The following is a 21,426-nucleotide window of genomic DNA, read 5'->3' on the forward strand; positions in this document are numbered from 1 at the left end:
GAAGTGAATAATTTTTTTTGGTCAATGCCTGTTTCCAAACCAATGACCGTTCTGGTCCAGGCCCTGCTGATAAAGCGAAGCAGTGGAATCGAAAACATCAGGAATCCATTCGTGCGGTATTTATGTGCCTCCAATTGGTCAACTGTTGCCAATTTTGTACCATAAACTTTATCTTTTATGTATCCCCATAAAATAAAATTTTTTTAAAAAGCCTACTGGCACATTTTCTTTGTTCAAAGCTTAGTCTGGCTTCACCCATTATTTCAAATCAGTTAAACCTGAAAAGGAGTGAAAATTAAGTGAGTTATCAGCTGTTCCAAGTGTGTGTACAGTTTGAGGGGACACCCTGTATTTATAGTTTTCAAGAACAGGAAAGCTGACTGTCCCCCACAGGTCGGGGCTTGTTTTCTACAAGCGAGGGCCCAGGGAAGGTCCCCGCAGGCTGGGGCTCCGACAGCAGGGACATCATCAGGCCTGGGCTTCCTCTAGCCTCCCCCACCCGTCATCCAGTGGGACTTCCGTTCTCATGGCTACAAAGCCTCAAGTCCCTCTCGACGTTCACTCTGGATCCCAGACGAGAAACCAGCGGGCAAGGGCAGGGAAAGGGCACAAGGCCGCGGGAGCGCTTCCACCTGAGCTGTCTCTTTCCACGGAACACTCCGCCTGTGACTGCCGGTCACGTCTCACTGGGGAGCACGACAGAGCGGGGCCCACCTAGAGGCAGGCGGGCCTGGGAAAGCGAGCATTACAGATTCCCACGGGTTGTACAGAGGAAAGCGAGGGAAAAGGGGGTGCGTGAAGGGCTTTTAAATAGCCAAGCCATGCCGGCCCGTGTGGCTCAGTGGTTGAGCATCGACCCACGAACCAAGAGGTCCCCGGTTTGATTCCCAGTTTCCGGCTCAATCCCCAGCAGGGGGCTGCCGGGGGAAGCCGGTTGGTGTTTCTCTCTCATCGATGTTTCTGTCTCTCTCCCTCTCCCTTCTTCTCTCTCTAAAATTAATAAAAACATATTTAAATGGCCAAACCATGAATCTGCCGTATCTCCCTAGAATAATCACTACCATTTCTTGAATACGTACTATCTACCAGAATCTGTGGTATGCACTTACCATGCACTATTCCGTTCAGTCTTTGCAGCAATCCTATATTAGAGATACTAAGAGTAGTTCATAGTATAGGTGAGGAAACTGAGGCTCAGGTGGGGCCACCCAGCAGGTTCCTGGTAGAGCTGGTCCTTGAACTCAGGCCCTTTGTCTCCATAATCCAAGCTCTGAACACCACGTTGCCCCATCTCTCCTATAGATTCTGGTACCGTGAACAACGATCATTACTATTTCTGGGACTGGAGACCCTTAAATTTTCTGTCTTCTCAAAAATAAGTAGACGATAGGCGTTCACCCTGCCCATATTAAGCATCTAGTGTCATCTAGTAATTGCGACTGGGCCTGGGATTGGTTTAGTTTTAATTTAACAAGCTCTTTACATCCCAATCTTCCGATTGATCGGATGGGCAGAGAGCAGTGGCCGTCTGGATTGTGATAATTATCTCGTCAAATCTGCCTTCTATCCTCAGCACCTCTTATCTAAGGAGATTCCTGGTGAGCCCAGGAAACGGGTCAGAGAGCACGGCCGTGTACCTGCTTCGGTCTCGGACAACGCTCCGTCTCAGATTTATAAGCTCCTATTTTTATTTTATCAGCCTCTAGTCTCCCTGGCAAGACTGAGGAATAGAAAAGGGGCCACATTTCGCATTATCTAAAAGAACCAGCCATTGAGAATCATGCCGTCTGATGCTTCACTATGGGGAAGTTTAGGGTTTCAAATAAAGTTTAAATGGGCCTTTTTGGTGGTTTTTAAAATGCCATAAGGATCTCTAAGTCATTTATTGCTTAACTGTACAAGAAGGCTTTCTGGTTCTTGTTGCGTCAATTTTGGGAGCAAACCAAATCGCTGTATATACTTAAGAAAAGATCATACGATCCCAGTGTCCATGGAGAAGAACTGATTAAGATCAGTTTTTATTTTTATACTTCCAGAGAAAACTGTGTAATAGTACATTTCTCTGCTTAAAAAAGAAATAGGCCTACATCAGTTTTCAAAAATAATTCTTCCAAGAACAGAGCTCAGGCGAGGAAAGCCCCACCCACCAGGGTCTGTATCAGGGTCTCAGTATATCGTGAAAGAATGAATTCAAGAGCAGCAGGGAAACTGCCCTCTAGATTTTCAGGGAGTCTTCCTAGAGCCCTAACGCTCCTTATCTCCCAAATGCTTCTTCTGAAAGACAGGAATCCGAACATGAGTTGGGTGTCCAGCCTCTTCGTCGGTCTGTTAGTGTGTGGCTGCTTTCAAAAAATTACATGGTAGCCCAACCAGCGTGGCTCAGCGCCAACCTATGAACCAGGACGTCTTGGTTCGATTCCCGGTCAGGGCACATGCCCAGGTTGCCAACTCGATCCCCGGTGGGGGGGGGGTTGCAGGAGGAGCCAATCAATGACTCTCTCATCATTGATGTTTCTATCTCTCTCTCCCTCTCCCTTCCTGGCTCTGAAATCGGTAAAGATATATTTTTTAAAAAATTATGTTGTAAGCAGATATCTATTTGACATTGAGCTTTGGCCATTGCAGAGTTTATAAAAACACATCTTCTGAAAAAAAGTTTGCTTGCCAGTGATAACTACTGTTGGCGTCCAGGTTTAAGGAAGGAAAGAGTGGTGGAATTCTGGAAAGACTGGGGCCCTCCTGGGATCAGGACCAGACCAGGCCCACTTGATACCTGAAGATCCAGTGTTTCTCTGTAAGATTATGCTTGATAATTGTTTAGATTTGGCACATGCTGCATTCCAGGTGCTGCGTTCAGATATAAGCTCAGATGTGTGTAAGAGGGACTCGCGTTCACAATGCCTGAAATGCAGTAGAAATTTATTTCTCTCTGCCTGCAGTGGGGAGGTAGGGGCCCCGGGCCAGCCCAGCTTCCCTGGCTGCAGTGGAGGTGGTCTGAAGGCCCAGGTCCCACTCTCATACTCACTGATTTAGTCCATGTGGCCAAGGTGGCTCCACACCGTGGCCAAGGTGACTCCACACCGTGGTCACGTACTGGGAAGTAAATGAGAAGTGGAGGGAAAAGGGTGGGCCCGACGCAGGGGTCACAGCCACAGACACCACGCCTCAAATGTCCCATTGGCTGGATGGAACACAGTCACGTGGCCACACCTAGTTAGAGGAGGTCCTGGGAAATGCAGTCTTTATATAGGCTGCCCCATGCCCACCTTTGGTGTGGAAAAAGAAAGAATACATGGATTAGCAGTCTTGCTCCACTGTATTGTATCATGTAACGCTCCCAACCACCCTAAGGTGGGTATTTAGTATCCTCGTGTTACAAAGGAGTGAACTGAGCTTACGGAACTCGTCATGGTTAGAGGGACAGCTGGTTAAGGGGGGACCTCCATTAATTAAAATATATAATAATATCTCATTTGTGGAATGATCCAAGAGCACATGACCCCGTGAGCACATTGCTAGGGTCCTTCTCAAGGACTTGAAGGGCTGGGATGCTCGAACTTCATCCGCTGCATGGAGACTCCTCCTCTGGCTCAAAAGTAGCCCAAACTTTCACCTGCAAGGCAGCGAGCCTGGCTTCCCTTCCAGTTTGCTTTGGAAAAAACCAGTGTCAGACTTCTTTGTCTCAGCACCTCGGAAACGCTACTAATAGATTAAATATACACACCTGTAACTCACAGGAAATTCTGGTGGGTAGCATGCTTCCCAGAATAAATATATTACATTATGTAATTTAAAAAAATAAAAATCAGGCAGACTGTATGGGTTTTTTCATACCTACTGGCAGGTGGCAGGGACCTAAATGTTGGAGCCTTTTTATAAGTGAGATTAAATTGACTCGTGGCAGCTGGTCACTGAGACACAGGAAGCGTGGGCCTGATTGACAGCAGGACACACCGCGGCCCACCGTTAGCATCGCAGGTGAGCGCTCCCTTTAGGTCCGTCTCAGCGATGTCCTTGTTGGACGTGTGTGCCCCTTGTCGCTTACACACAAGTGGATCTTCAGGGTACAAGCAAGCCAGTGAGTTCTGTCTGCAGGTCTTGGTGTGAGGTTTTTGTGTGTGTTGTAAACAGAATGGGTGAACAGGCTCAGCTCCCCAGAGCACCAGACATGTATCTCGCTGCCGGCCAAGTCTGTTGTCCCCCTTGTGGCGTCCTCCCCCGCCGAAGGTGACGGTAGACGTGGGAGCCGGTGGCCATGGAAATGGATAATGAATCTGTCAGAGGCGAGTGGGTGTCTGGGAAATCACAGGGCTGGAGGTGGTGACCCAGGAATTGAGAGCAATCTCCCAGCCTTGCCAAACCCGTTTCCCCAGTGGAGGCAGGCCGCTCTGGCAGGGGCTCTACATGAGGGATTTTAGCGTCCGGTTGGAAAGGCTGATGGGAACGGACCGAGCTGTAGAAAACGAAAGGGAGTCCTTTCCAAATTCGGGGATGCCAGGGTGCCTCGGTGCCGCATTGACGTGCTCGGCCTGGACAGCGGTCGGCATGGTGACCGAGGACCCAGCCCGGAGCCGAGCCAGCCCCGCCGACTGGCTGCTGGAGAAGTTGTCATTTCCAGCGGTGCCCGGGCAATGCTCTGCCCAACTCTTCATGCGTCGGATATTTTCTGAGTACTTACTACGTGCCAAGCACCTTGACACATGCTAGGGACAGTTCAATAAACGAGGCCGGCGGGACTGTGCTCCCGGGAGCTCACAGTCCAGTGACGGTCACGGAAGAGAAGCAGCTAGGACAGGGCTCGGGGCTGCAGCAGAGAGCGCGTGGGCTGTCACCGCTGGCCTTGCCCGGTGGAGCAGTGCGTGGGCAAGGCGTTCGGGCGGGAGGAGACCGAGGCTTCTCAGGAACGTGGAGACCACGGTACAGAGCGTGGGCTCTGCTCTGAGAATACTGGGAGATCTTTCTATGGGTCTAAGGCAGGGTGACCCAGATATCTGTGTGTAAGCGATTGTTTGGACTGTGGTGCTGAGGTTGGGGCAGAGAGGAGCGTGACTGGAGCAGGAGGTTCTGTTTCGAAGCCGTTGTGCTAAACCGGACCCGAGGTGACGCTGCTGATCTCAGCCAGGGAAGGGCATTGCCAGAGCTGAGAGCTGTCGAGAAGGAGGATCTCAGAACCGGGTGAGAGGCCGAGAGATGGCAAGTCAGATGTGGTAGGAAAGGGACAGGAGTCACTCTTGACCAACTGATTGGAAGGTGGTGCAAGTTACCGAGGGGGAAGAAGAGTGGGAGAGGGAAGCCAGAGCGTTCGGGTCGGGCTGTGTTGAGCCTGAGCTGCCCAGGACGGAGCCACCGCGGAGACCCGGGACTTAGCAACGCGCTGATCAGAGAATCCTCACCCGGGGATAGTGGAGGGAGGGCGTTCCCTGGATCTCTGTGGGCAACGCAGAACCTCAGGATCTCCTGAACTGTTTTCAAATGTGTGAGCTTATTCTGCATATGTCTGTTCATTTCTGAGAACAAAAAATAATGCAAGTTTGCTTTCAGTTGCCTGTAACTCAAAGGCAGTGAAGGACCACAGAGGAAACTGAAGGGACAACCTGGCTAAGGGGGCCCAAGGAGAGCCACTTGGGCTGACACGCTGGGCCAGAACCCTAACAAGAGCATGTGAAGGGAACACACAGAAGACGAGGGCTCTGGAAATAAGCAAGAATCCAGCAGGGAGAGAGCACCGGGGGAAAGGGAGTGGTCCACAGAGTCGGATGCCCCAGTGGTCAACTAAGGCAGGGAAAGTCCCCATTGGGTTTTCAACAAGGAGGCTATGGGTGACCTTTTTTTTAAACCCTCACCGTAGGATATGTTGTTGTTGTTGTTTAATTGGTTTTTAGAAAGAGGAGGTGAGAGAGAGAGAAACATCTATGCGTGAGAGAAACATCTATCGGTTGCCTCCCATGCATGCCCCGACTGGGGATTGAACCTGCAACCTTTGGCGTACAGGACAAAGCTCCAACCGAGACACCCAGCCAGGGCTGTGGATAATCTTGGCAAGAGAAGCTGTCGTTAGTCGGGAAGTGCGAGTGAGTGGGAGGTGAGAAAACAGAGATGGCAGGTGTAGGAAACTCAAGAAGGGAGAGAAGAGTGTTAAAGAGGTAAATGGACAAGAAGACTAGGGAACAAAGTGGCTATTTACACACACACACACACCCCTCAAGATGGGAGAGATTTATGCCCATGAGTCAAAATTTTAAAAGCACAAAGAGTCTTAAGTAGCAATCAACCAAATCAAACACACAGAAGCATTGAAGGAGATCAGAGGGGTGGAGGTGAGGGTGTCCCCAGTGGGCAGGAGAGAGATCGGGGAGAGTCATGAACTGAGTTGAGACTTGAATGATTAATGAGCTTGTGGACAGGTGGAGATGAGCCACTAAACATTCATCTGTTTTTCTCTTGCCTCCTTTTGTTACTCAGAGAATATTTTCTCAGCGAATAAAAAGTCTTTAGAATGGAAATTGCCTGTAACTCAGAGAGTGACTATAAGTATGAAAGTATTGACAGTTACAGGATATATCATCCAACTTGCAGCGGCTACTTAGGTTCTCGGTCTTCGCACATGAAACCAACCTGGTTTTTCTTGGGGGGGGGTCCCACTGTTCATTTCCTCATTTGGAATTTTTAACACCAGAGAGGGTGTTAAGTCAGTAAACACTGGTGCTCCTCTCACTTAGGTTTCTAACATCTTCCATATATATATATAAACACACCCATAAATAAAGGCACTGATGCTGGAAGGAGAAAGACCCTTTAATGAGCAGCTTAGCTCAAGTAACTCCTTGCACATAGAGGATTATTACAAGTCCCAGCTCACAATTAAACACTCTTTCACTTCACTGAATGATTCTTCTCTTTTTAAAAGATTGTACTAATGTTAATTTTTGAAGGTTCTGTTCATGAGTCTTAAGTTGAATGGGTATCGTTGAAATAGTAGCCTTTCAGCGTATTGCCATTTATAATGACCCAGAGGGCGGGGGGGTAGCCGCAAGTATCGCAAACTGTAGTAGACCCCAGAGGAAGCTAAGGCCGGATGGCACTCAGGGAGGCGTGAGTGGGTGCCCGCACCGTTTAGTGAGAAGAGAGCCCAGCCCCTCTCAGCAGTGGCTTGGCCATCCCTTTGCTTCCTCGCCGTAGGTGTGGGTCGGTGTCCAAACAGCTCATCGGTGCACCAGGGAGAAACTCAGATGCTACTGCACAGACAGAGAAGCCAACATCCATTGTTAAAGAATCTTATTTTCCTACCTAGGGAGGAGTATTGTTACTTTCCCCGATTCCCGACATCTGCCACAAGAGACAAAAATGTAAAACACTACCATATTTCTTTGTCTCTGTGAGACTTGGCTTCCTTTCTATATTTTCATCCTAGATCCTGGAGGAGGCCTGACTAGCTTAGAAATGTGCACACACACACACACACACACACACACACACACACACACACACAGGAACATGTTTCGGTTCTGACTGTGACAGATTTTGGTCCTTGATCCCCCCGCTGGGGTGTCCTGGTTCTCTCCTTTGAGTGACACACCCCTTCCCACCTACGCCGCTCTGACCCCGGGGTCATGGTCATTTTTTCAACCTAGGTCTTACTTCCCCAGACAATGAGGCCCGTGCCTGGAGTGTTAGAATTTATATAACCTGCTACCTCAACAGATATCAAGTTGGCCTTTGCAATTTTGCAGTCGAAGACTTTGGATACAGGAATATATTTCTGTGGCAATTGCACGTTCCATTGTTGCCTCTCCTATATCACAGCTTTATGCTCGGGCGCCAAAGGCGAGGCCTTGGCTAAGGACCTCAAACCCCGGCCACATGTAGGTTTTGATTTTCTAGGAAGCATAAGCATCTCTTACCTGAGCCCTGTGACCCGTTTCGGAGGCTCCTTTGTGATGAGCGTGTTGGCCGCGAGTGGGGAATCTGAGGACTGACGCTCAGGCTGGTTAGAGGCCTCGGTGGGAAAACACTTCCGATGGGAGGTGTCGTTTTAGGAATGAGAACAGCTGATTATAACCTCTTGGGGGCCTGTCAAATAAATCAGAATAGCCAACTGTCTTCATGGTTATCTTTCTTTCTTTTTAAACAAATAAGAACTGTCCTCTGGTTTCAGGGAGAACAGAACAGATCATGATCTTCCAACCCACACAAAATTGTCATCGATTTGATGACATTACAGAAAAACCTCTCAGGAGTGGCTGTAGCTTGGATACCTGACAGGAAACCCTTGACTTCAGAGCACGATTGTCTTAGGGGAGCCCCAGGACCCCAGGGAACCGGCCCGCTGGGATTAGGATCCCTCGGCGTGGGCGGTGAGGCCAGGCAGGACCCCCCACCCCAAGGGCGCCCGTTGGAGAGAGTCTGAGGGCGTCGCTGCAAATCCTCATTTACCTGGAGCCTCCGGGTAGCCCTGTGAGAGCCTCAACCCGCGGAGACAGGGGTGAAGCCTCAGTGTCCCTGAGGCCAGCCTGACTGACGCTGAACTCTTGTCTCTCCTCTGCCCAGGTGCAAATGTAACCTCCACGCCACCGTGTGTGTATATGACAACAGCCGGCTGACCTGCGAGTGTGAACACAACACGACGGGCCCGGACTGTGGGAAATGCAAGAAGAATTATCAGGGCCGCCCGTGGAGCCCAGGCTCGTACCTGCCCATCCCCAAAGGCACTGCGAACACCTGTGAGTAACCTCGCCCCCGACCCCCGTTTCGTGCGCGATGAACCGATGGGCCGGCTGCCGGTTCCTCTCATTCTCACTTGTGCTTTGACTCCTCTTGCCAATGGTCCCGTTCATTTCTCTCCAGGACGCCACCGAGGCCTCTAGTCCCTGTTTTACCATCTTTAAGCGTGTGTTCGCGCTCGGATCACCTGCTCGATTCAGTCTTCCAATATTCACATCAGGTGGGCTGGGAAATGATGGAAATCACAGGAGAATTCCTCTAAGTGATGAAACAGGTGCTTTCTCTCCTCCCCCAAATGAGTGTCCTATTAAAATAACAAATGCGCTCGGAACTCCCAGCTCGAGCTCCACTTGAGCCATAAACAACTTCCGGGAAGCCTCCAAGTGTTTACAATCCCATTGCTCACGCTGGGAAAGCTGAGACATGCTTTGATTAGAAACGCTTCCCTCTCCGATTTGAGCCACAGCCTAATGTTGTCCAGTGAAATAATTGGTTTTTCCCAAACCCCAGCGGTTGAGATGTCAGCCGGCGTGGATTCTGTTGCAGAGGCGTCCATTAGATAAAGGGCCTGACTGTAGGCGTGTGGGGGCCACACTGGAGAAAAGAAATGTTTGTGTCCATGTGAGACGAGCTCAGGCGTGGACTCATGAGGGGTGCCCATTGCCGCTCATGTCTGCCCCCCTGAAACCACGCTGTGGCTCACTCAAGGAGAGAAGCCCTTGCTTCCAGATAATTTACCCAGTTCCATGGATGGACCGATTAGCACTTGCAAAAGCCCAGGAGTTGCGCTCTTTCAAAAGCAGAGAAGGGTGAGGTTGAAGATGCACCCCCCGCGTGAGAAGAAACGGAAAGAGCACGAAAACTTGCAAAGCCACCAGCTCCGTGCAAGGCAGGGAGCATCATCAGGAGCTTCAGAGCAGCAGCTGGGAGAAGCCAAAACCCCAAAACCAGTCTCACAGGCCCCAGGACCTTATCAAGTTCAATGCAGGAGCCATGAACCAAGTAACAAGCCGTGCAGTGTGAGAGCACGAAATTACGGTAACATTTCCACGAAGCAGAGAGAAAAACCCCTTAGTGCAAGGGGGCTCAGTTTCTATCTGTGTTCAAGAACAAAACAGACTGTCTAGCTCCGTAAATTAACACATAGAGCTCTGCTGAGCAGAAGTGTTGATTTTTCAAGGAGATTTTATTAACGGAGACTCTCTGGGCCTCCCTCAGTTGTCTCGGGCCACAGCTCACGAATTGCGAGGGAATCTCCTAAGGTTGTGGCTCTGCCCCGTGGCCGGCTATCTAAGAACCCCTATCTCCACGGTCATCAAATTGAGTTTAAAAGTTTCCCACAGTGAAAATGGCCCCGATTTCATTTTCAGCGTCTGCCTCTTCTTCTGTGAGACAGGATGGAAGAAAATGAAGCTCACCAGCGCGGGCTGGCGTTCCGGCTGGTCCTCGGGGACGGCCAACGTGTCCAGGCCACCAGACGGCTTCTGCTCTAGCCCGCCCTGTTCTTCTGCCCCTAACTGGGCTTCACAGACATTTCGCCCTGGGAAAACCTTCTTGTGCCAGCCACGCTTTCTTGTTGGAATGAATTTCTTCTAACATTCCCCGTGGGAGTGACTTGCCTACCCCTAATTTTAAATTATTGCAGGACACCACCAGTTCACTCCCTGGCCAAAGGAACTCGACCTCCTTAAGTCTTCCTCGTGGATTCCATTGTCCATCCACCTCCTAGGTGTTCTGTCCTTGAGACTGTTAGACTTTTCCCCACCTCTGTTAAAATAGGAAGGTGACAGGTGGGCACAGTGGCCAAGGAGGTTTGAGTCCATGTTTCAATTCTCGATATGGCAGAAATGAGAGGAAAGATTGTGGAGATGACCTTTGACGGTCCGGTCTTGCAATGGAAAAGTCTTACAATGGAACCAGCTCCTTACACTAAATCTCTCCCATATCAGACTGTGCTTTAAAATGCCCAAGGATGAAAGAAAGCAGTTTAGTAGTTTCACACATGAGCTCCGAGATCCATTCGCTAGCTGTGTGACCTTGAAAAGTGAACTAACCTCTCCAACACTCGGTTTCCTCATCTGTCATGTGAGGATACTAGCAATTCTTGCCTCCTGGACATTTTGAGAGAACTGACTAAGCTAATGCATATGATGTGTTTGTCATAATACCTGTCACAAAATAAGTTTTTAAAAATAAGTTTATCTTTAGGATTCTTTTCATAGGCAGACTTGTCCCTTATTGAAGGACAATCTTCATTGTTATAAAACGTATTTCTTAACATCAATAGAGTGTCTCTTCATTTCTGACCATTTTTTTCCTTTTTGGATAAAGAGCTATATTGACCCCCAGTTTCTTTTTTTGTCCAGGTTACCGTCATTAGCTCCCTTTTTCGCGTGATAAGATTTTCATGTCTCTTACCTGGTTGCTTGCCCAGGAAATCCCCTGATCTTTTAGTGTGGAAATTTAAGTCAAGCACAGGACTTCTAGTGTTATGATTCTCACTTTGTATTGGCTTTTTCTTACGCACGTGCCTACATGAGCCCATGTGCACACACGCACGCACACACACACACACAAACGACTCCATTTGGTGAATTACAAGTCAGCTCTTTAAGAGGGACACTTAGGATTATGGCATATCCTAATTCAAAAACGTAAACCCTAAGAAGTAAAAAAATAAGTGGCTGCAATCTGATCCCTTAACCTCAACTCCTCAGTGACTTGGACAGGACGCCCGTACTGGATAACCTCTGGATTGAGCATAATCTCTAGCAGCCAGGATAATTTTTGAATAGAAAAGCCAGTTCCTGTCCACTCTTAGCAAAATAACTACGAGGCTTTTATCAAATTGAAAATGATAAGATCTCCCTTCAGAGACACTAACCCGCCTCTCAGAGGTACTGTAAACTAGGACTTTGCTGGGGATCCTAGGGCTTGGGAAGTCCTGAGTTCTCAGGCAACTCCAAGGCCTCCTTCACGGAGCGTGTAGAGCCAGGAGAGATGCGTGCAGAGCCCCACACCCTAAAATACAGCCACCCTGATCCGTGAGACCCATCACCGTTCCCCGTGCTTCTCACTGCAATAGGCTGGGCCGAGGCAGAAGCCGTCACTCTTGTGATGATATCTGTGTCCATCGTGTTTGTGTTCAAGACCCAGTGTGTGTGTTCTTGGTCTTTAAAGCCATATATAGTGGGCACCAAAATCTTTTCCTCATTTCTTTACCAAAAAAACGTAGAAATTATGTTTCATCTGTAAGATGTCTCTCTTCTTTTCCGTATTGATCTTCAGGCTATTTCTGATAGAATTCTGTCTTGAATGCCCGTTGAGTGTTATTTCTGTCTTCCACGTGAATAGCCACTGTGTCCAGCCTCATGCTTGGCCACGATTCTCTTGATTCTCAATGTCCGGCTCATGAATAAGAGTGTTAAGTAGCTCCCCTTTAAATTCTGATCCCTGGAGAATAACACCCAATATTTTTCCACAGATAGATGCTGAAAACTTACTAATCAACCTTGAGGAACTGTGACCCCAGGAGAGACAATATTACCTATTTTACCCAGCGTTTCCCAGACTTTGTTGTCGCTGGAACTCCTGATAACTTCCTATGAAACAGTCTTTGGGGGACACGTGGTTCTAAACAGTTTCTCAGCCAGGTGATGGAAATGTCACGGAGGCGGACGGAAAGCCCAGCTAGTTCAGCTGTCTCCAGTCTTTCACTTTCCTTCCACCTCCACGGTCCAATATTCTTCCAAGAAAGAAAATTAAATTGGCCTGACATCGGCGTGCTTTGTCTGTTCAGAAACCCAACTTGAAATGCGGCGCAGCAGCCAGGGCTCCTCCGAGGGAGGGAAAGTAGGTTGACGGTGGTTCTGTTCTTTTCTCTGGTGTTTCATTTGCACTGATCAGCTTGTTTGTCCCCGGCGGACATGTGTGTGTCAGGATGCAGACAGTTTCCAAAGTGCTCGAAGTGCGTTGGTTCACTCGTAGTTCGCAGCAGGCTTTAAGGAAGATGCTGCTGTTTCATGCTATTGACGTGGGATCTGAAGACCCCGGAGGGGAAGGAACCTTTGAGGTTTATAGCTAGTTGGGGTCAGATGCAGGGTCTGAACCCAGCCGGGTCTTGACTACATCTTGCTTCTCGGGTGACATCAGTGACTTCCTCCGTCCTACCCTGGGGTCAAGATGCTAGATATTGATTCCTTTCTCTTCTCTCTCTATTAAAATTCTGCTCGTTTTCAAGGCTGCTCCTCAAAGTCAGCTCCTCAGGGCAGCCCGCCTAGGTTCCCCCATGCAGAATCCATCGCTCTTTTCTCTCTGGATTCTTGGCGATGTATGTACACTTACAATCGGTTATCTATGACCAAAATTCTAATAATAATGATGATAATAATAGTTACCATTGATTAAGCTTGCCATAGGCTTTTATACTTTGTGAAGTGCTTTGCTGCATTAAATCCTTACTATTTCTTCCCCATTTTACAAGTAATGAGACACAAGCACATAGAGCTTAATGAGTTGCCCTAAGGTCCCACCGCAAGTGCATGACAGAGCAGGATTTAAACTCAGGTCTGTTTGACTTCGGGAGCTGAAATGTTAGCGATTTAAGAATGGGACTATAGCCCGGCCGGGCCTGGCTCAGCAGTTGAGCATCAACCTAGGATCCAGGCGATCGGGGTTCGATTCCCGGTCAGGACACATGCCCGAGTTGTGGGCTCGATCCCCAGTTGGGGGCCTGCAGGAGGCAGTCGATCAATGACTCTCTCATCATTGACGTTTCTATCTCGCTCTCTCCCTCTCCTTTCCTCTCTCTGAGATCAATAAAGATATATTTTTTAAAAAGAAAGAAAAGAATGGGACTATATATTATTCTTCGCCTTTATAAGTATTTACCGAATTAATTACTTGGTGACCGAATAAGTGGGCCTAAAGAATCCTGTCACGTCCATGTGGGTACGTTGCCCTCCCATTGACTCTCCTGTGTCCCCTGGTAAACGTGGCCCTCGCTGCTCATCGCTCTAACATGAGGGCCTGCGGGAGGAGACCCACTGAGATCTTGGAGGAAATACGATGGGAGGACTCACTTTGTTCTCACGGGTGCTCGTGGCCCATCCAGCCATCTAGAGACGACACACTGACTGGCTGGTTTTCACAGACCTCCCCAAGTGTCAGTCACGGCCTCGGTCACTAGACCACCAACCTTTCAGGCACAGGACCTGTCGGCCCAATAAGCGGGGACCTTCCTTGCAGAGCCTTAGGCGTGTGAACCAAACCGCAGGTCCAATCAGTGAAACCAGGAAACCAAGTTATTCATGTGCAGCCACCAGCCCACAGTCTCTTATCTGAAGCTCACGGGGCCAGAGATGATTTGGAGTCAAAATCTATAGCATTTTAAAGGGTAATACAGTGAACGTATATAATATTACACCACCAACCGCAGCAGAGTATCAGGTAGCACCACTGAATTCAAATCCTAGTTCCTTTCCCAACTGACTGAGATGATCTCGGGCAAGCTCTCCGTGTTTGAGTTTCCCCAACCCGTGAAATAAACCTGAGTATTGACCTCATAGCGTTGTCATAAAATGGAACAAATTCCTACGTGTCAGGTACGTGGAACAGTGGCAGGTACACAGTCAGCACGTGATGAAGTTGGCGGCCGATGTCATTATAATTTCACTGGGACCCGACCCAGTGTGATCAGCAGATTCTCCCTTTGAGGACAGCAACCACGTGGGGAGACAGATTGTGTCCACAGGCCAGTTTACGCAACCACGGCAGCAAGTAGCTGTTTCGGTGCTCAGAACAGCCAGGTCCTTACGACCAGCGTCTTCTCTCCTCTGTAATTAAGTCTCCTTGAGGAGCCAGGATAATCATCCGAAGGTTGCTTGGCAAGTGCGGGACCAGGAAATTTAAATGACCCGAATGCTAATTACAGGCTGAAACAGCCTGACACAAGCATCCGACCACAGGGCCAGCCTCCCTAACGTCAAGGGGACAGCGGAGGCCGCGCTCGGAGGCTCCCCATCCCTCTTCCCGAGACGCCGCTAGGCCGCCCCGCCGCCGTGTGCCTCAGGATGCCCCTTTGTCCCATACTTCGCTGTCGGCCAACCCACTGATGTCACCTCTGTTAAGTTTGTCACGTACGCTCAGGCCCCAGAGCCCTCCAGTTGGTATAAGGCGACCTTAGCCTGCTCCATCTAGTTTTATCTTTTAAAGTTAATCTTCTTTTTCTCAAATAGAGCTCCCACCTTTGTAAATGCTTTAGGCCCCACGAAATCCGTATTTGCCCCTGGGTGGAACTTAGGAAAAAAATAATACGAGTATTCAAATAGGAACTTAAAAAGAAGATGTGAGAGAAAGAGTAGAAAGAACGTAAGCCAGACATCACATGAGTTTCGCCCAGCTGAGCACCGAGTTGGGCTCTGAGCCTGAGTTTCCTGCAACGCAAGGCACCTGTACATGGTCTACCTCCTGCTCTCAGGATGCAGAAAATGTTCAGTGAGGGACAGAAACATTCAATACCCACCTCTGAGCAGTATCTCAATGGGCCATTGTCAAGGGGACCGATCATATTATGACCAAAGCGGTATTTCCACTATGATAGAAACCTTCTTGGAAACAAGTGACACTTTTTTTATCGGGCATTGTCCTTGGAAGACACTAGAGACACGGAGAGGAAGGAGACCAGCGCTTGCCCCTCAGGGCTGTCAGGCAAACTCGGTCACAAAAATAAGCTGACAAGTTGCTTGTGGAGACCTGGACGGAGGTGTGTGGTCAGGAGGGAGATGACTCCCTCACAGCAGGGAGGTAAAGAGGAAGGGAAGGAAGACCTCTGGGTTCAGTTGTCCGGGTAAAGATATTCTTCATATAATAGTTGTCAATTCACAGGAGATGTGAAGGAAAAAAACAAAAAACCTGCCAACACAATTTTTCTGACTCTTATTACCATTAACTGAGGGCCCTGTAACTGTTGTAAGATGGAATTTCATTCACTGATTCACCCCTCTGAGACCCCAAAGAAGCCCACTTTTAGGAAATGAACTGCGGCCTCCCTGTCTTATTGCCTCAAACACTGGAAAGATTCCTCGTGACTTACTCGTAGCTTTTTTAATGCACCTAATGGGTTTATTAAATTCTTTACTTGTCCGTAGAGAACCCAAAGCCAGGTGTTTTGGACATTGAATAAGAAACATTAGGGGGAAGGGGAGTAACGTTTGAAACTATCCCAAAGCGGCCATCCCTGGACGCTCAGCTGTTCTCGACTTCAAAAATCTCTGTCCCGACGAGCAGTGGAAAAAATCCTCTCGAAACAATTCCCATTCGACAGCAATGGAGTGCAAAGTGGATCGCCTGGTGGCATCTCAAAAAATTGCCGGCCACAGAAATGAGGAAGAGCCTGAATTTTAAGCACCCAAATGGTAGGTGATGGGAAACGGCTTCACAGGAAAATAGGATTTCATAATGGCCCTGCTTATGGAGGTTTGCGGAGCCGCGGCGAGCCCTGCTCCCCTACACCGGCCTCCCCAAAGGAACGGGAACATCTCCGCCTGTTTCTGACGTGTTTTACTGCAGCAAGGACTTCATCAGCCTTGGGAGTTGGCTCCCCATGGTTGGGGGGGGCAGTCTGAGCACCCTGAGACTGAGAACTTCGCTTTGCATTTTGCACGGCCCCCTGTGGGTTTGCAAACCCATGAACAGCCTCTCCCTGCCACCCTCCCTTCCATTCTCTTTGACGGATTACAAGAGGCAAGAGGTTTCTCGCGGTGGAGCGGGATTTTCTGTCACGGGGAAATTTGGGGCCTCCTGCCATTGATACTAAAATGACGATGCTGCCACCGTTCCTCACTCAACAGGGGATTTGCAAAGGCAAAAAATAAAACAGGATTCAGTACCAAGCCACAGTCGCGCTGCGGCAAAGCAGCCCGACTGCAGCGGGGTCGGGATCAGAGGTCCTTTTGGACGCTGCGTTCAGCTTGAACCTCGGTTCACAGGACGGAGTTGAACTGCGGAAAAGGAAGTTTAGGTTCCCCGTTTGGCTTGATCAGTGATCAGTGATTGAGCCAATGCCCCATAAACCCTGTGCATCTAAAATTGAGAGATTTTGAATGTATCTAATAACCAAACATAGGCTTTCATTCCTTTCAAGGTGTTTTTTTTAATAAAAAAAAAAAAATCATGGTAAGCTTTCGTTTCTCCTCCCCTCCCTCTTAGGAAATAGGAAAACGGCTCTTGGTTTTAAGGAAAACAAAGCCAGGAATCTCTGGGTGAGATACAGTGATCAGTTAAAATAAGCACAGGGCAGCCGTTCGAAAATAAATACGAAAATAGCAGTTTAATGATTCCTGCACTTACCACCTGTTCGCACACTTCATGATGCAACGAGCACGTCTGAGCAGCTCATTAACAGCTATCGTTTATTGACTACGGACCACGAGTCAGACATTTTTATGGATTATCTCACTCGATCCTCCCCGCAGCCCTTGGCGGTAGATATTATTAGCCCCTCTTCAGAGGGGGAGATGGGTGCAGAGAGGCGCGGAACTTGTCCGAAGTCGCCCAGAGAGTTGGTGGCGGAGCAGGACTGGCTCAGCCTGACTTCCATCTCCTGCTCTCAACCCGGATTTAGTGGAGCAGGTACAAATCCCTGTTGATTAGCAATATCGGCTGTGGGGTCATTTGCTTGATGCACCAGTGACATCAGGAAGAGCCATCGTAGCCAAGGTGGACATTGCGCGTGTTACCTGCAAGCCGCGTTTTGAGCGGCTTACGTATGTCAGGTTCTGTGATCTTTGCAACGACAGGACGAGGCGGGACACGGAGCCACCCAGGGCCTTCGCAGCTTGCTCCAAGGTCACACAGGCAGCGAGCGCAAGGGCAGATCTCCCACCCCCGACAGGCCCACGGTTACCCCGAGTCCGGCGCATTCTGAAATGGCCCCACCACCTCGGCGCAACTTGGAAATTAAGTGGAAACTGGAAAATCGATGGAGCCCATGATCAATATGAGCCACCTAACGTATTCTTAAATTATTCTGCCCAATTAAGTTTCTATCACGGAGTTTAACCCACGTATCTGACAAGTAAAAGGGGAATAGAAAATGAGGGTCATGTGAAATTAATCCGATCGCGGGGCCAAATGCCTCCCGCCAGCTAACACGCAGCAGAGGTCTGCTGCGTCATGTGGACCCACGCGCAGAGGTCCACGCGGTGTCTGGTCCTCCGTGCCCAGAACAGAAGCCTAGTTTAACATCTGTCCTGAACCACATGCAAATGTTCATTAACCGTGTAGGCAGACACGAAACGTTTGATACGAAGCTGTCTTCCGAGCATTAATTCCCTAACTCTGGTGACTTACACAAGGAAGCAAAGTGGTTTCAGTGCGTGGATATATTCGCTGTTTTCTCTGTGCTGCTTTTCTGATGATATGAATGTTACCCAGTGTTAAGCTCCTAGGATTTTTATATTGTGTTCAAGACGTCATGTACTAATAAATGTCTAACAGCTTTTCTTTCTTTTTTTTCTCTTTTTCTCTAGGTATTCCCAGTATTTCCAGTATTGGTAGTAAGTAAAAAAAAAAAACAATCACCCAACCCAGGCTAGGCCCGCTGTGCTTTGTTGTTCAGCTCCTCGGACCTATTTTCCCCCGTATCCATTTCTGATATGAGTATGTTCTTGGCGGGTTGAATTGCTCTGTTTGCGCTCGGCACAGATAGGATGAGATCACAGATAAAACCGTTATCTGTGCAGAACCTCTCTGTGGCCCGGCGGAGCCCCAGCTGTCCGGACTGCTTTTGATCCGTGAAGGCTCCCCCCTCATGAAGGTGCAATTAACTAAGGTCACCTGAGCGCATTTAGCAAACCTATAAACAGCCCTATTTAGTATCCAACAAGCAAATTGAACGCTCTCCCTAGAACGAGGTATGGATTTCCACCGTAATTTAGAAAAGCAGAGAACAGACGCCAGCGAATGCTGCAGGCGCATTCATTAGAATCCAAGGAAAGTACCACGAAGCCAGGGGGAGGGAGTCTCATTAATGCATCAACTCCAGTCTTTGTGAAGGCCTGAAAGAAGCAGGTTTGGGGTCCTTATTAGTCTTTCTGGAGGAATGAAGGAAGAACCTAATCAGTCTGTCAGCTTCTCCCTCCTAAAATACAGCGACCCAGGCTTTTCTGATTACCTAGGTTTAAGTTTGCTAGAGAAGGGGGGTTAAAAAATACAGAGTTGAGGAGTTGGGCTGCTAGAAATTTCTGCAAGAAATCTTTTTGTAGAGATAGAAGCAATGGAAAGGGAAATGCCTCTTGGACCCTCTGTGGACACTAGTCCAAGACCTTTGCAAAGAGCATTTTTCCGATACTCTGAGAGAATTGGACTGGAGCTTCCTCTTTGCGTATAAAACAATGACGCCCCGACATTAGCCTGAAAAGCTCATTAAGGAAGTGCCCCAGAACTTTTCAGAGCAGAAGCTCCCCTCGTTTTGCACATTGCGCCCTTTCTGACGGCCGCGGCCTGTGTGCGGCTGCTGAGTAGCTGATGGGAAAGGAACCCCGAGGAAGCCGAGGTTTGCACCGGGAGTGAAGGGGAGAATTTTCACTGGGGCCTCGCCCCTCACCTGTCCTCGGGGCTGTGCCACACAGGTGACTGCAGGGTGGCAGCTGAAGCTCGACCATCCCCCCGATTTCCAGCTAGAAAGCCGTACTCTGATCAGCTAGATCAGGGGTGGGGAATGTCCGGCCCGCAGGCCCTATACAGCCAGCTAAATCATTCGGCCCAGCCCTGCCAAGGCAGCCGCAGGCGCTTATTTCATAGCTAATTTTTAAGCTGATCATTTTGTATGGCCCTCGAACGATGTTATAAATATCCAGATGGCCCTTGGCAGAAAAAAAGGTTCCCCGCCCCTGAACGAGATCAAACAACTTCCTGATTCTTGTAAATGCAAGTCAGGTGCTCCAACTTCTAAATCAACCCAGTCGACTTCGGCTCGGGAATTCTTAAGCACCAGACCTGTTGGATGCCGTGAGAATCGGGGCCTTTGTAAATTGAAGTCGTGGTCTCACCACGTGGAGACCAGCCCCACGAGACAGCATCTCCCGGGAGCTCTGGCCGAGAGGGCCTCAGTGCCACACGCTGGCAGGCGAAAGCTTTCGGTTCTCCGAGTCTGATTTTTCTGCCCCGGTGTCTCCCCTGCCATGGGGCTAACCGCAGACACGCCCCACAACTCGCTCCTTTCAGGCCTTGACAGTGGCATTTGCACGAGCATTTCGGAGCAACAGGGAACCCAAGGGAAACAAGCTGAGGCAGATTGCCGAGGCCGCTGTGTCGATCGGCCAGGGTTTCAGAAATGGACGGACGGAAAGTAGCTCCCTGGGGCCCGGGTGTGTCTCTGTGTTGGGCGTGTCGGTCGCGTGCTGCATGGATCTCTGATGTTCAGCTCACTCGACATCTCATCCGGCCGCCTCCACCTCATGCCCCATCTCTGAGCATCAGCAGATGCTGACCTTTTACACACCGAATCGGGAAATTCCAGTTCTGTTGTGCTTTTCTTGATTTTGAAATCATTGGTGACCCGAAAGGATGCTGCATTGTGCCTTTGGAAAACGTATTCACCCTTATTATCAGGAACCTAGGAGAATTTAGCTCCTCCGTGCCTAACCAAAGCCCTCTAACAGATAAGGTGGTGTCGTTTACCCTGCCTCCGTCACGCCTCTGTCTGTTCTGCTCGGGGTGCAATGGGTATTTCCTTAGATTTCTCCAGCAAACAGGATGTAAGAGCCTCCTAGGGTCACCCAACATCACACAGAACTAGTTTGCCTGTTGCCTGGCTTTCAGGTCAAGAGATCTGTGATAAAACCATCAAAGACGATTGTATCTCTAAGCTGCTTTAATGGCATTCGCACGTTCCTCCTTTGTGGGCTCCTGAGGTTCTCTGGGGATGAACTCTCCTCTCCAAAGGGCAAGAACTCAGGCATAGACGGTTCACGGCCTGTTCTAGAGGGCACAGGAAGGGGGTTTCCAAGGTACAAACCTTGGCCAGGGCTGTTCCCTTTATCCCACAGAAGGAAAGAATCAATGAGCGTAATTCCACCAAGTATCTAGAAAGATGCCATTACAATAGATGAATCACTCCGGAGACCCCCTCATCAAGGCACATCTCAAGGAAAATGAACGATGTCTATTCTCGACGTGAACGATTGATGTATGTAACCATAAGTTCACATACATGCAACGGCTAAAGATTTTGGGGCCCTTGATAGGCTTCAGTATAGATCTCAAACTGTCAACACCAGCACTGAGTCAGGTTCCGACGCATGGACAGAGTGGTCATCCTTTCCGATCATCTGATCAAAGTTTTTGGAACAAATTTCCCATGAAGGTCGTTTGTACCTGCTGTTGTCTCTCTTAGGAAGTAGGTTTTCCACTCGTCCCAAAGGCACTCAATCTAAAACTCGGTCATTTTGACATGCTTTAGCCATGGCTGAAGAAACACTGGAGATAGCGTCAGCAATTAATGAATCCCCAAGTAGATCAGCCTCGTGACCTCTGGTTACCTGATGGGGGAGCAATTCACTCAGGTTTCTCTTTTGGTTTTGGTTTTATAAAAGTTATCATGCGTTTATAAGTAAACATTCGCAATTTTATCCAGGAGGACATTTGTTGATGCTGATGATCCAAATTAATAGTCAGTTTGGTGTGGGCATTTTTGCTAAAGTG

The 21,426-nt window shown here is 49.0% G+C and overlaps 1 protein-coding gene across 2 annotated transcripts in view; it reads left to right on the forward strand.

Annotated features, from left to right (window-relative positions):
* NTNG1 (netrin G1) overlaps nucleotides 1-21,426 on the forward strand; it is a 199,415-nt gene that overhangs the window by 125,020 nt on the left and 52,969 nt on the right. The window contains exons 4-5 of one of the 2 annotated variants that reach the window (XM_081122102.1): nucleotides 8,548-8,720; nucleotides 18,252-18,278. In XM_081122102.1, coding sequence (XP_080978228.1) covers nucleotides 8,548-8,720; nucleotides 18,252-18,278 — 200 coding nt within the window. The remainder of the gene's footprint in view (nucleotides 1-8,547; nucleotides 8,721-18,251; nucleotides 18,279-21,426) is intronic. The other variant, XM_081122103.1, reaches the window with a different exon arrangement.

The sequence above is a fragment of the Miniopterus schreibersii genome (genome assembly GCF_964146895.1).
Source record: "Miniopterus schreibersii genome assembly, chromosome: 19".
In the NCBI taxonomy this organism is placed as follows: domain Eukaryota; kingdom Metazoa; phylum Chordata; class Mammalia; order Chiroptera; family Miniopteridae; genus Miniopterus; species Miniopterus schreibersii.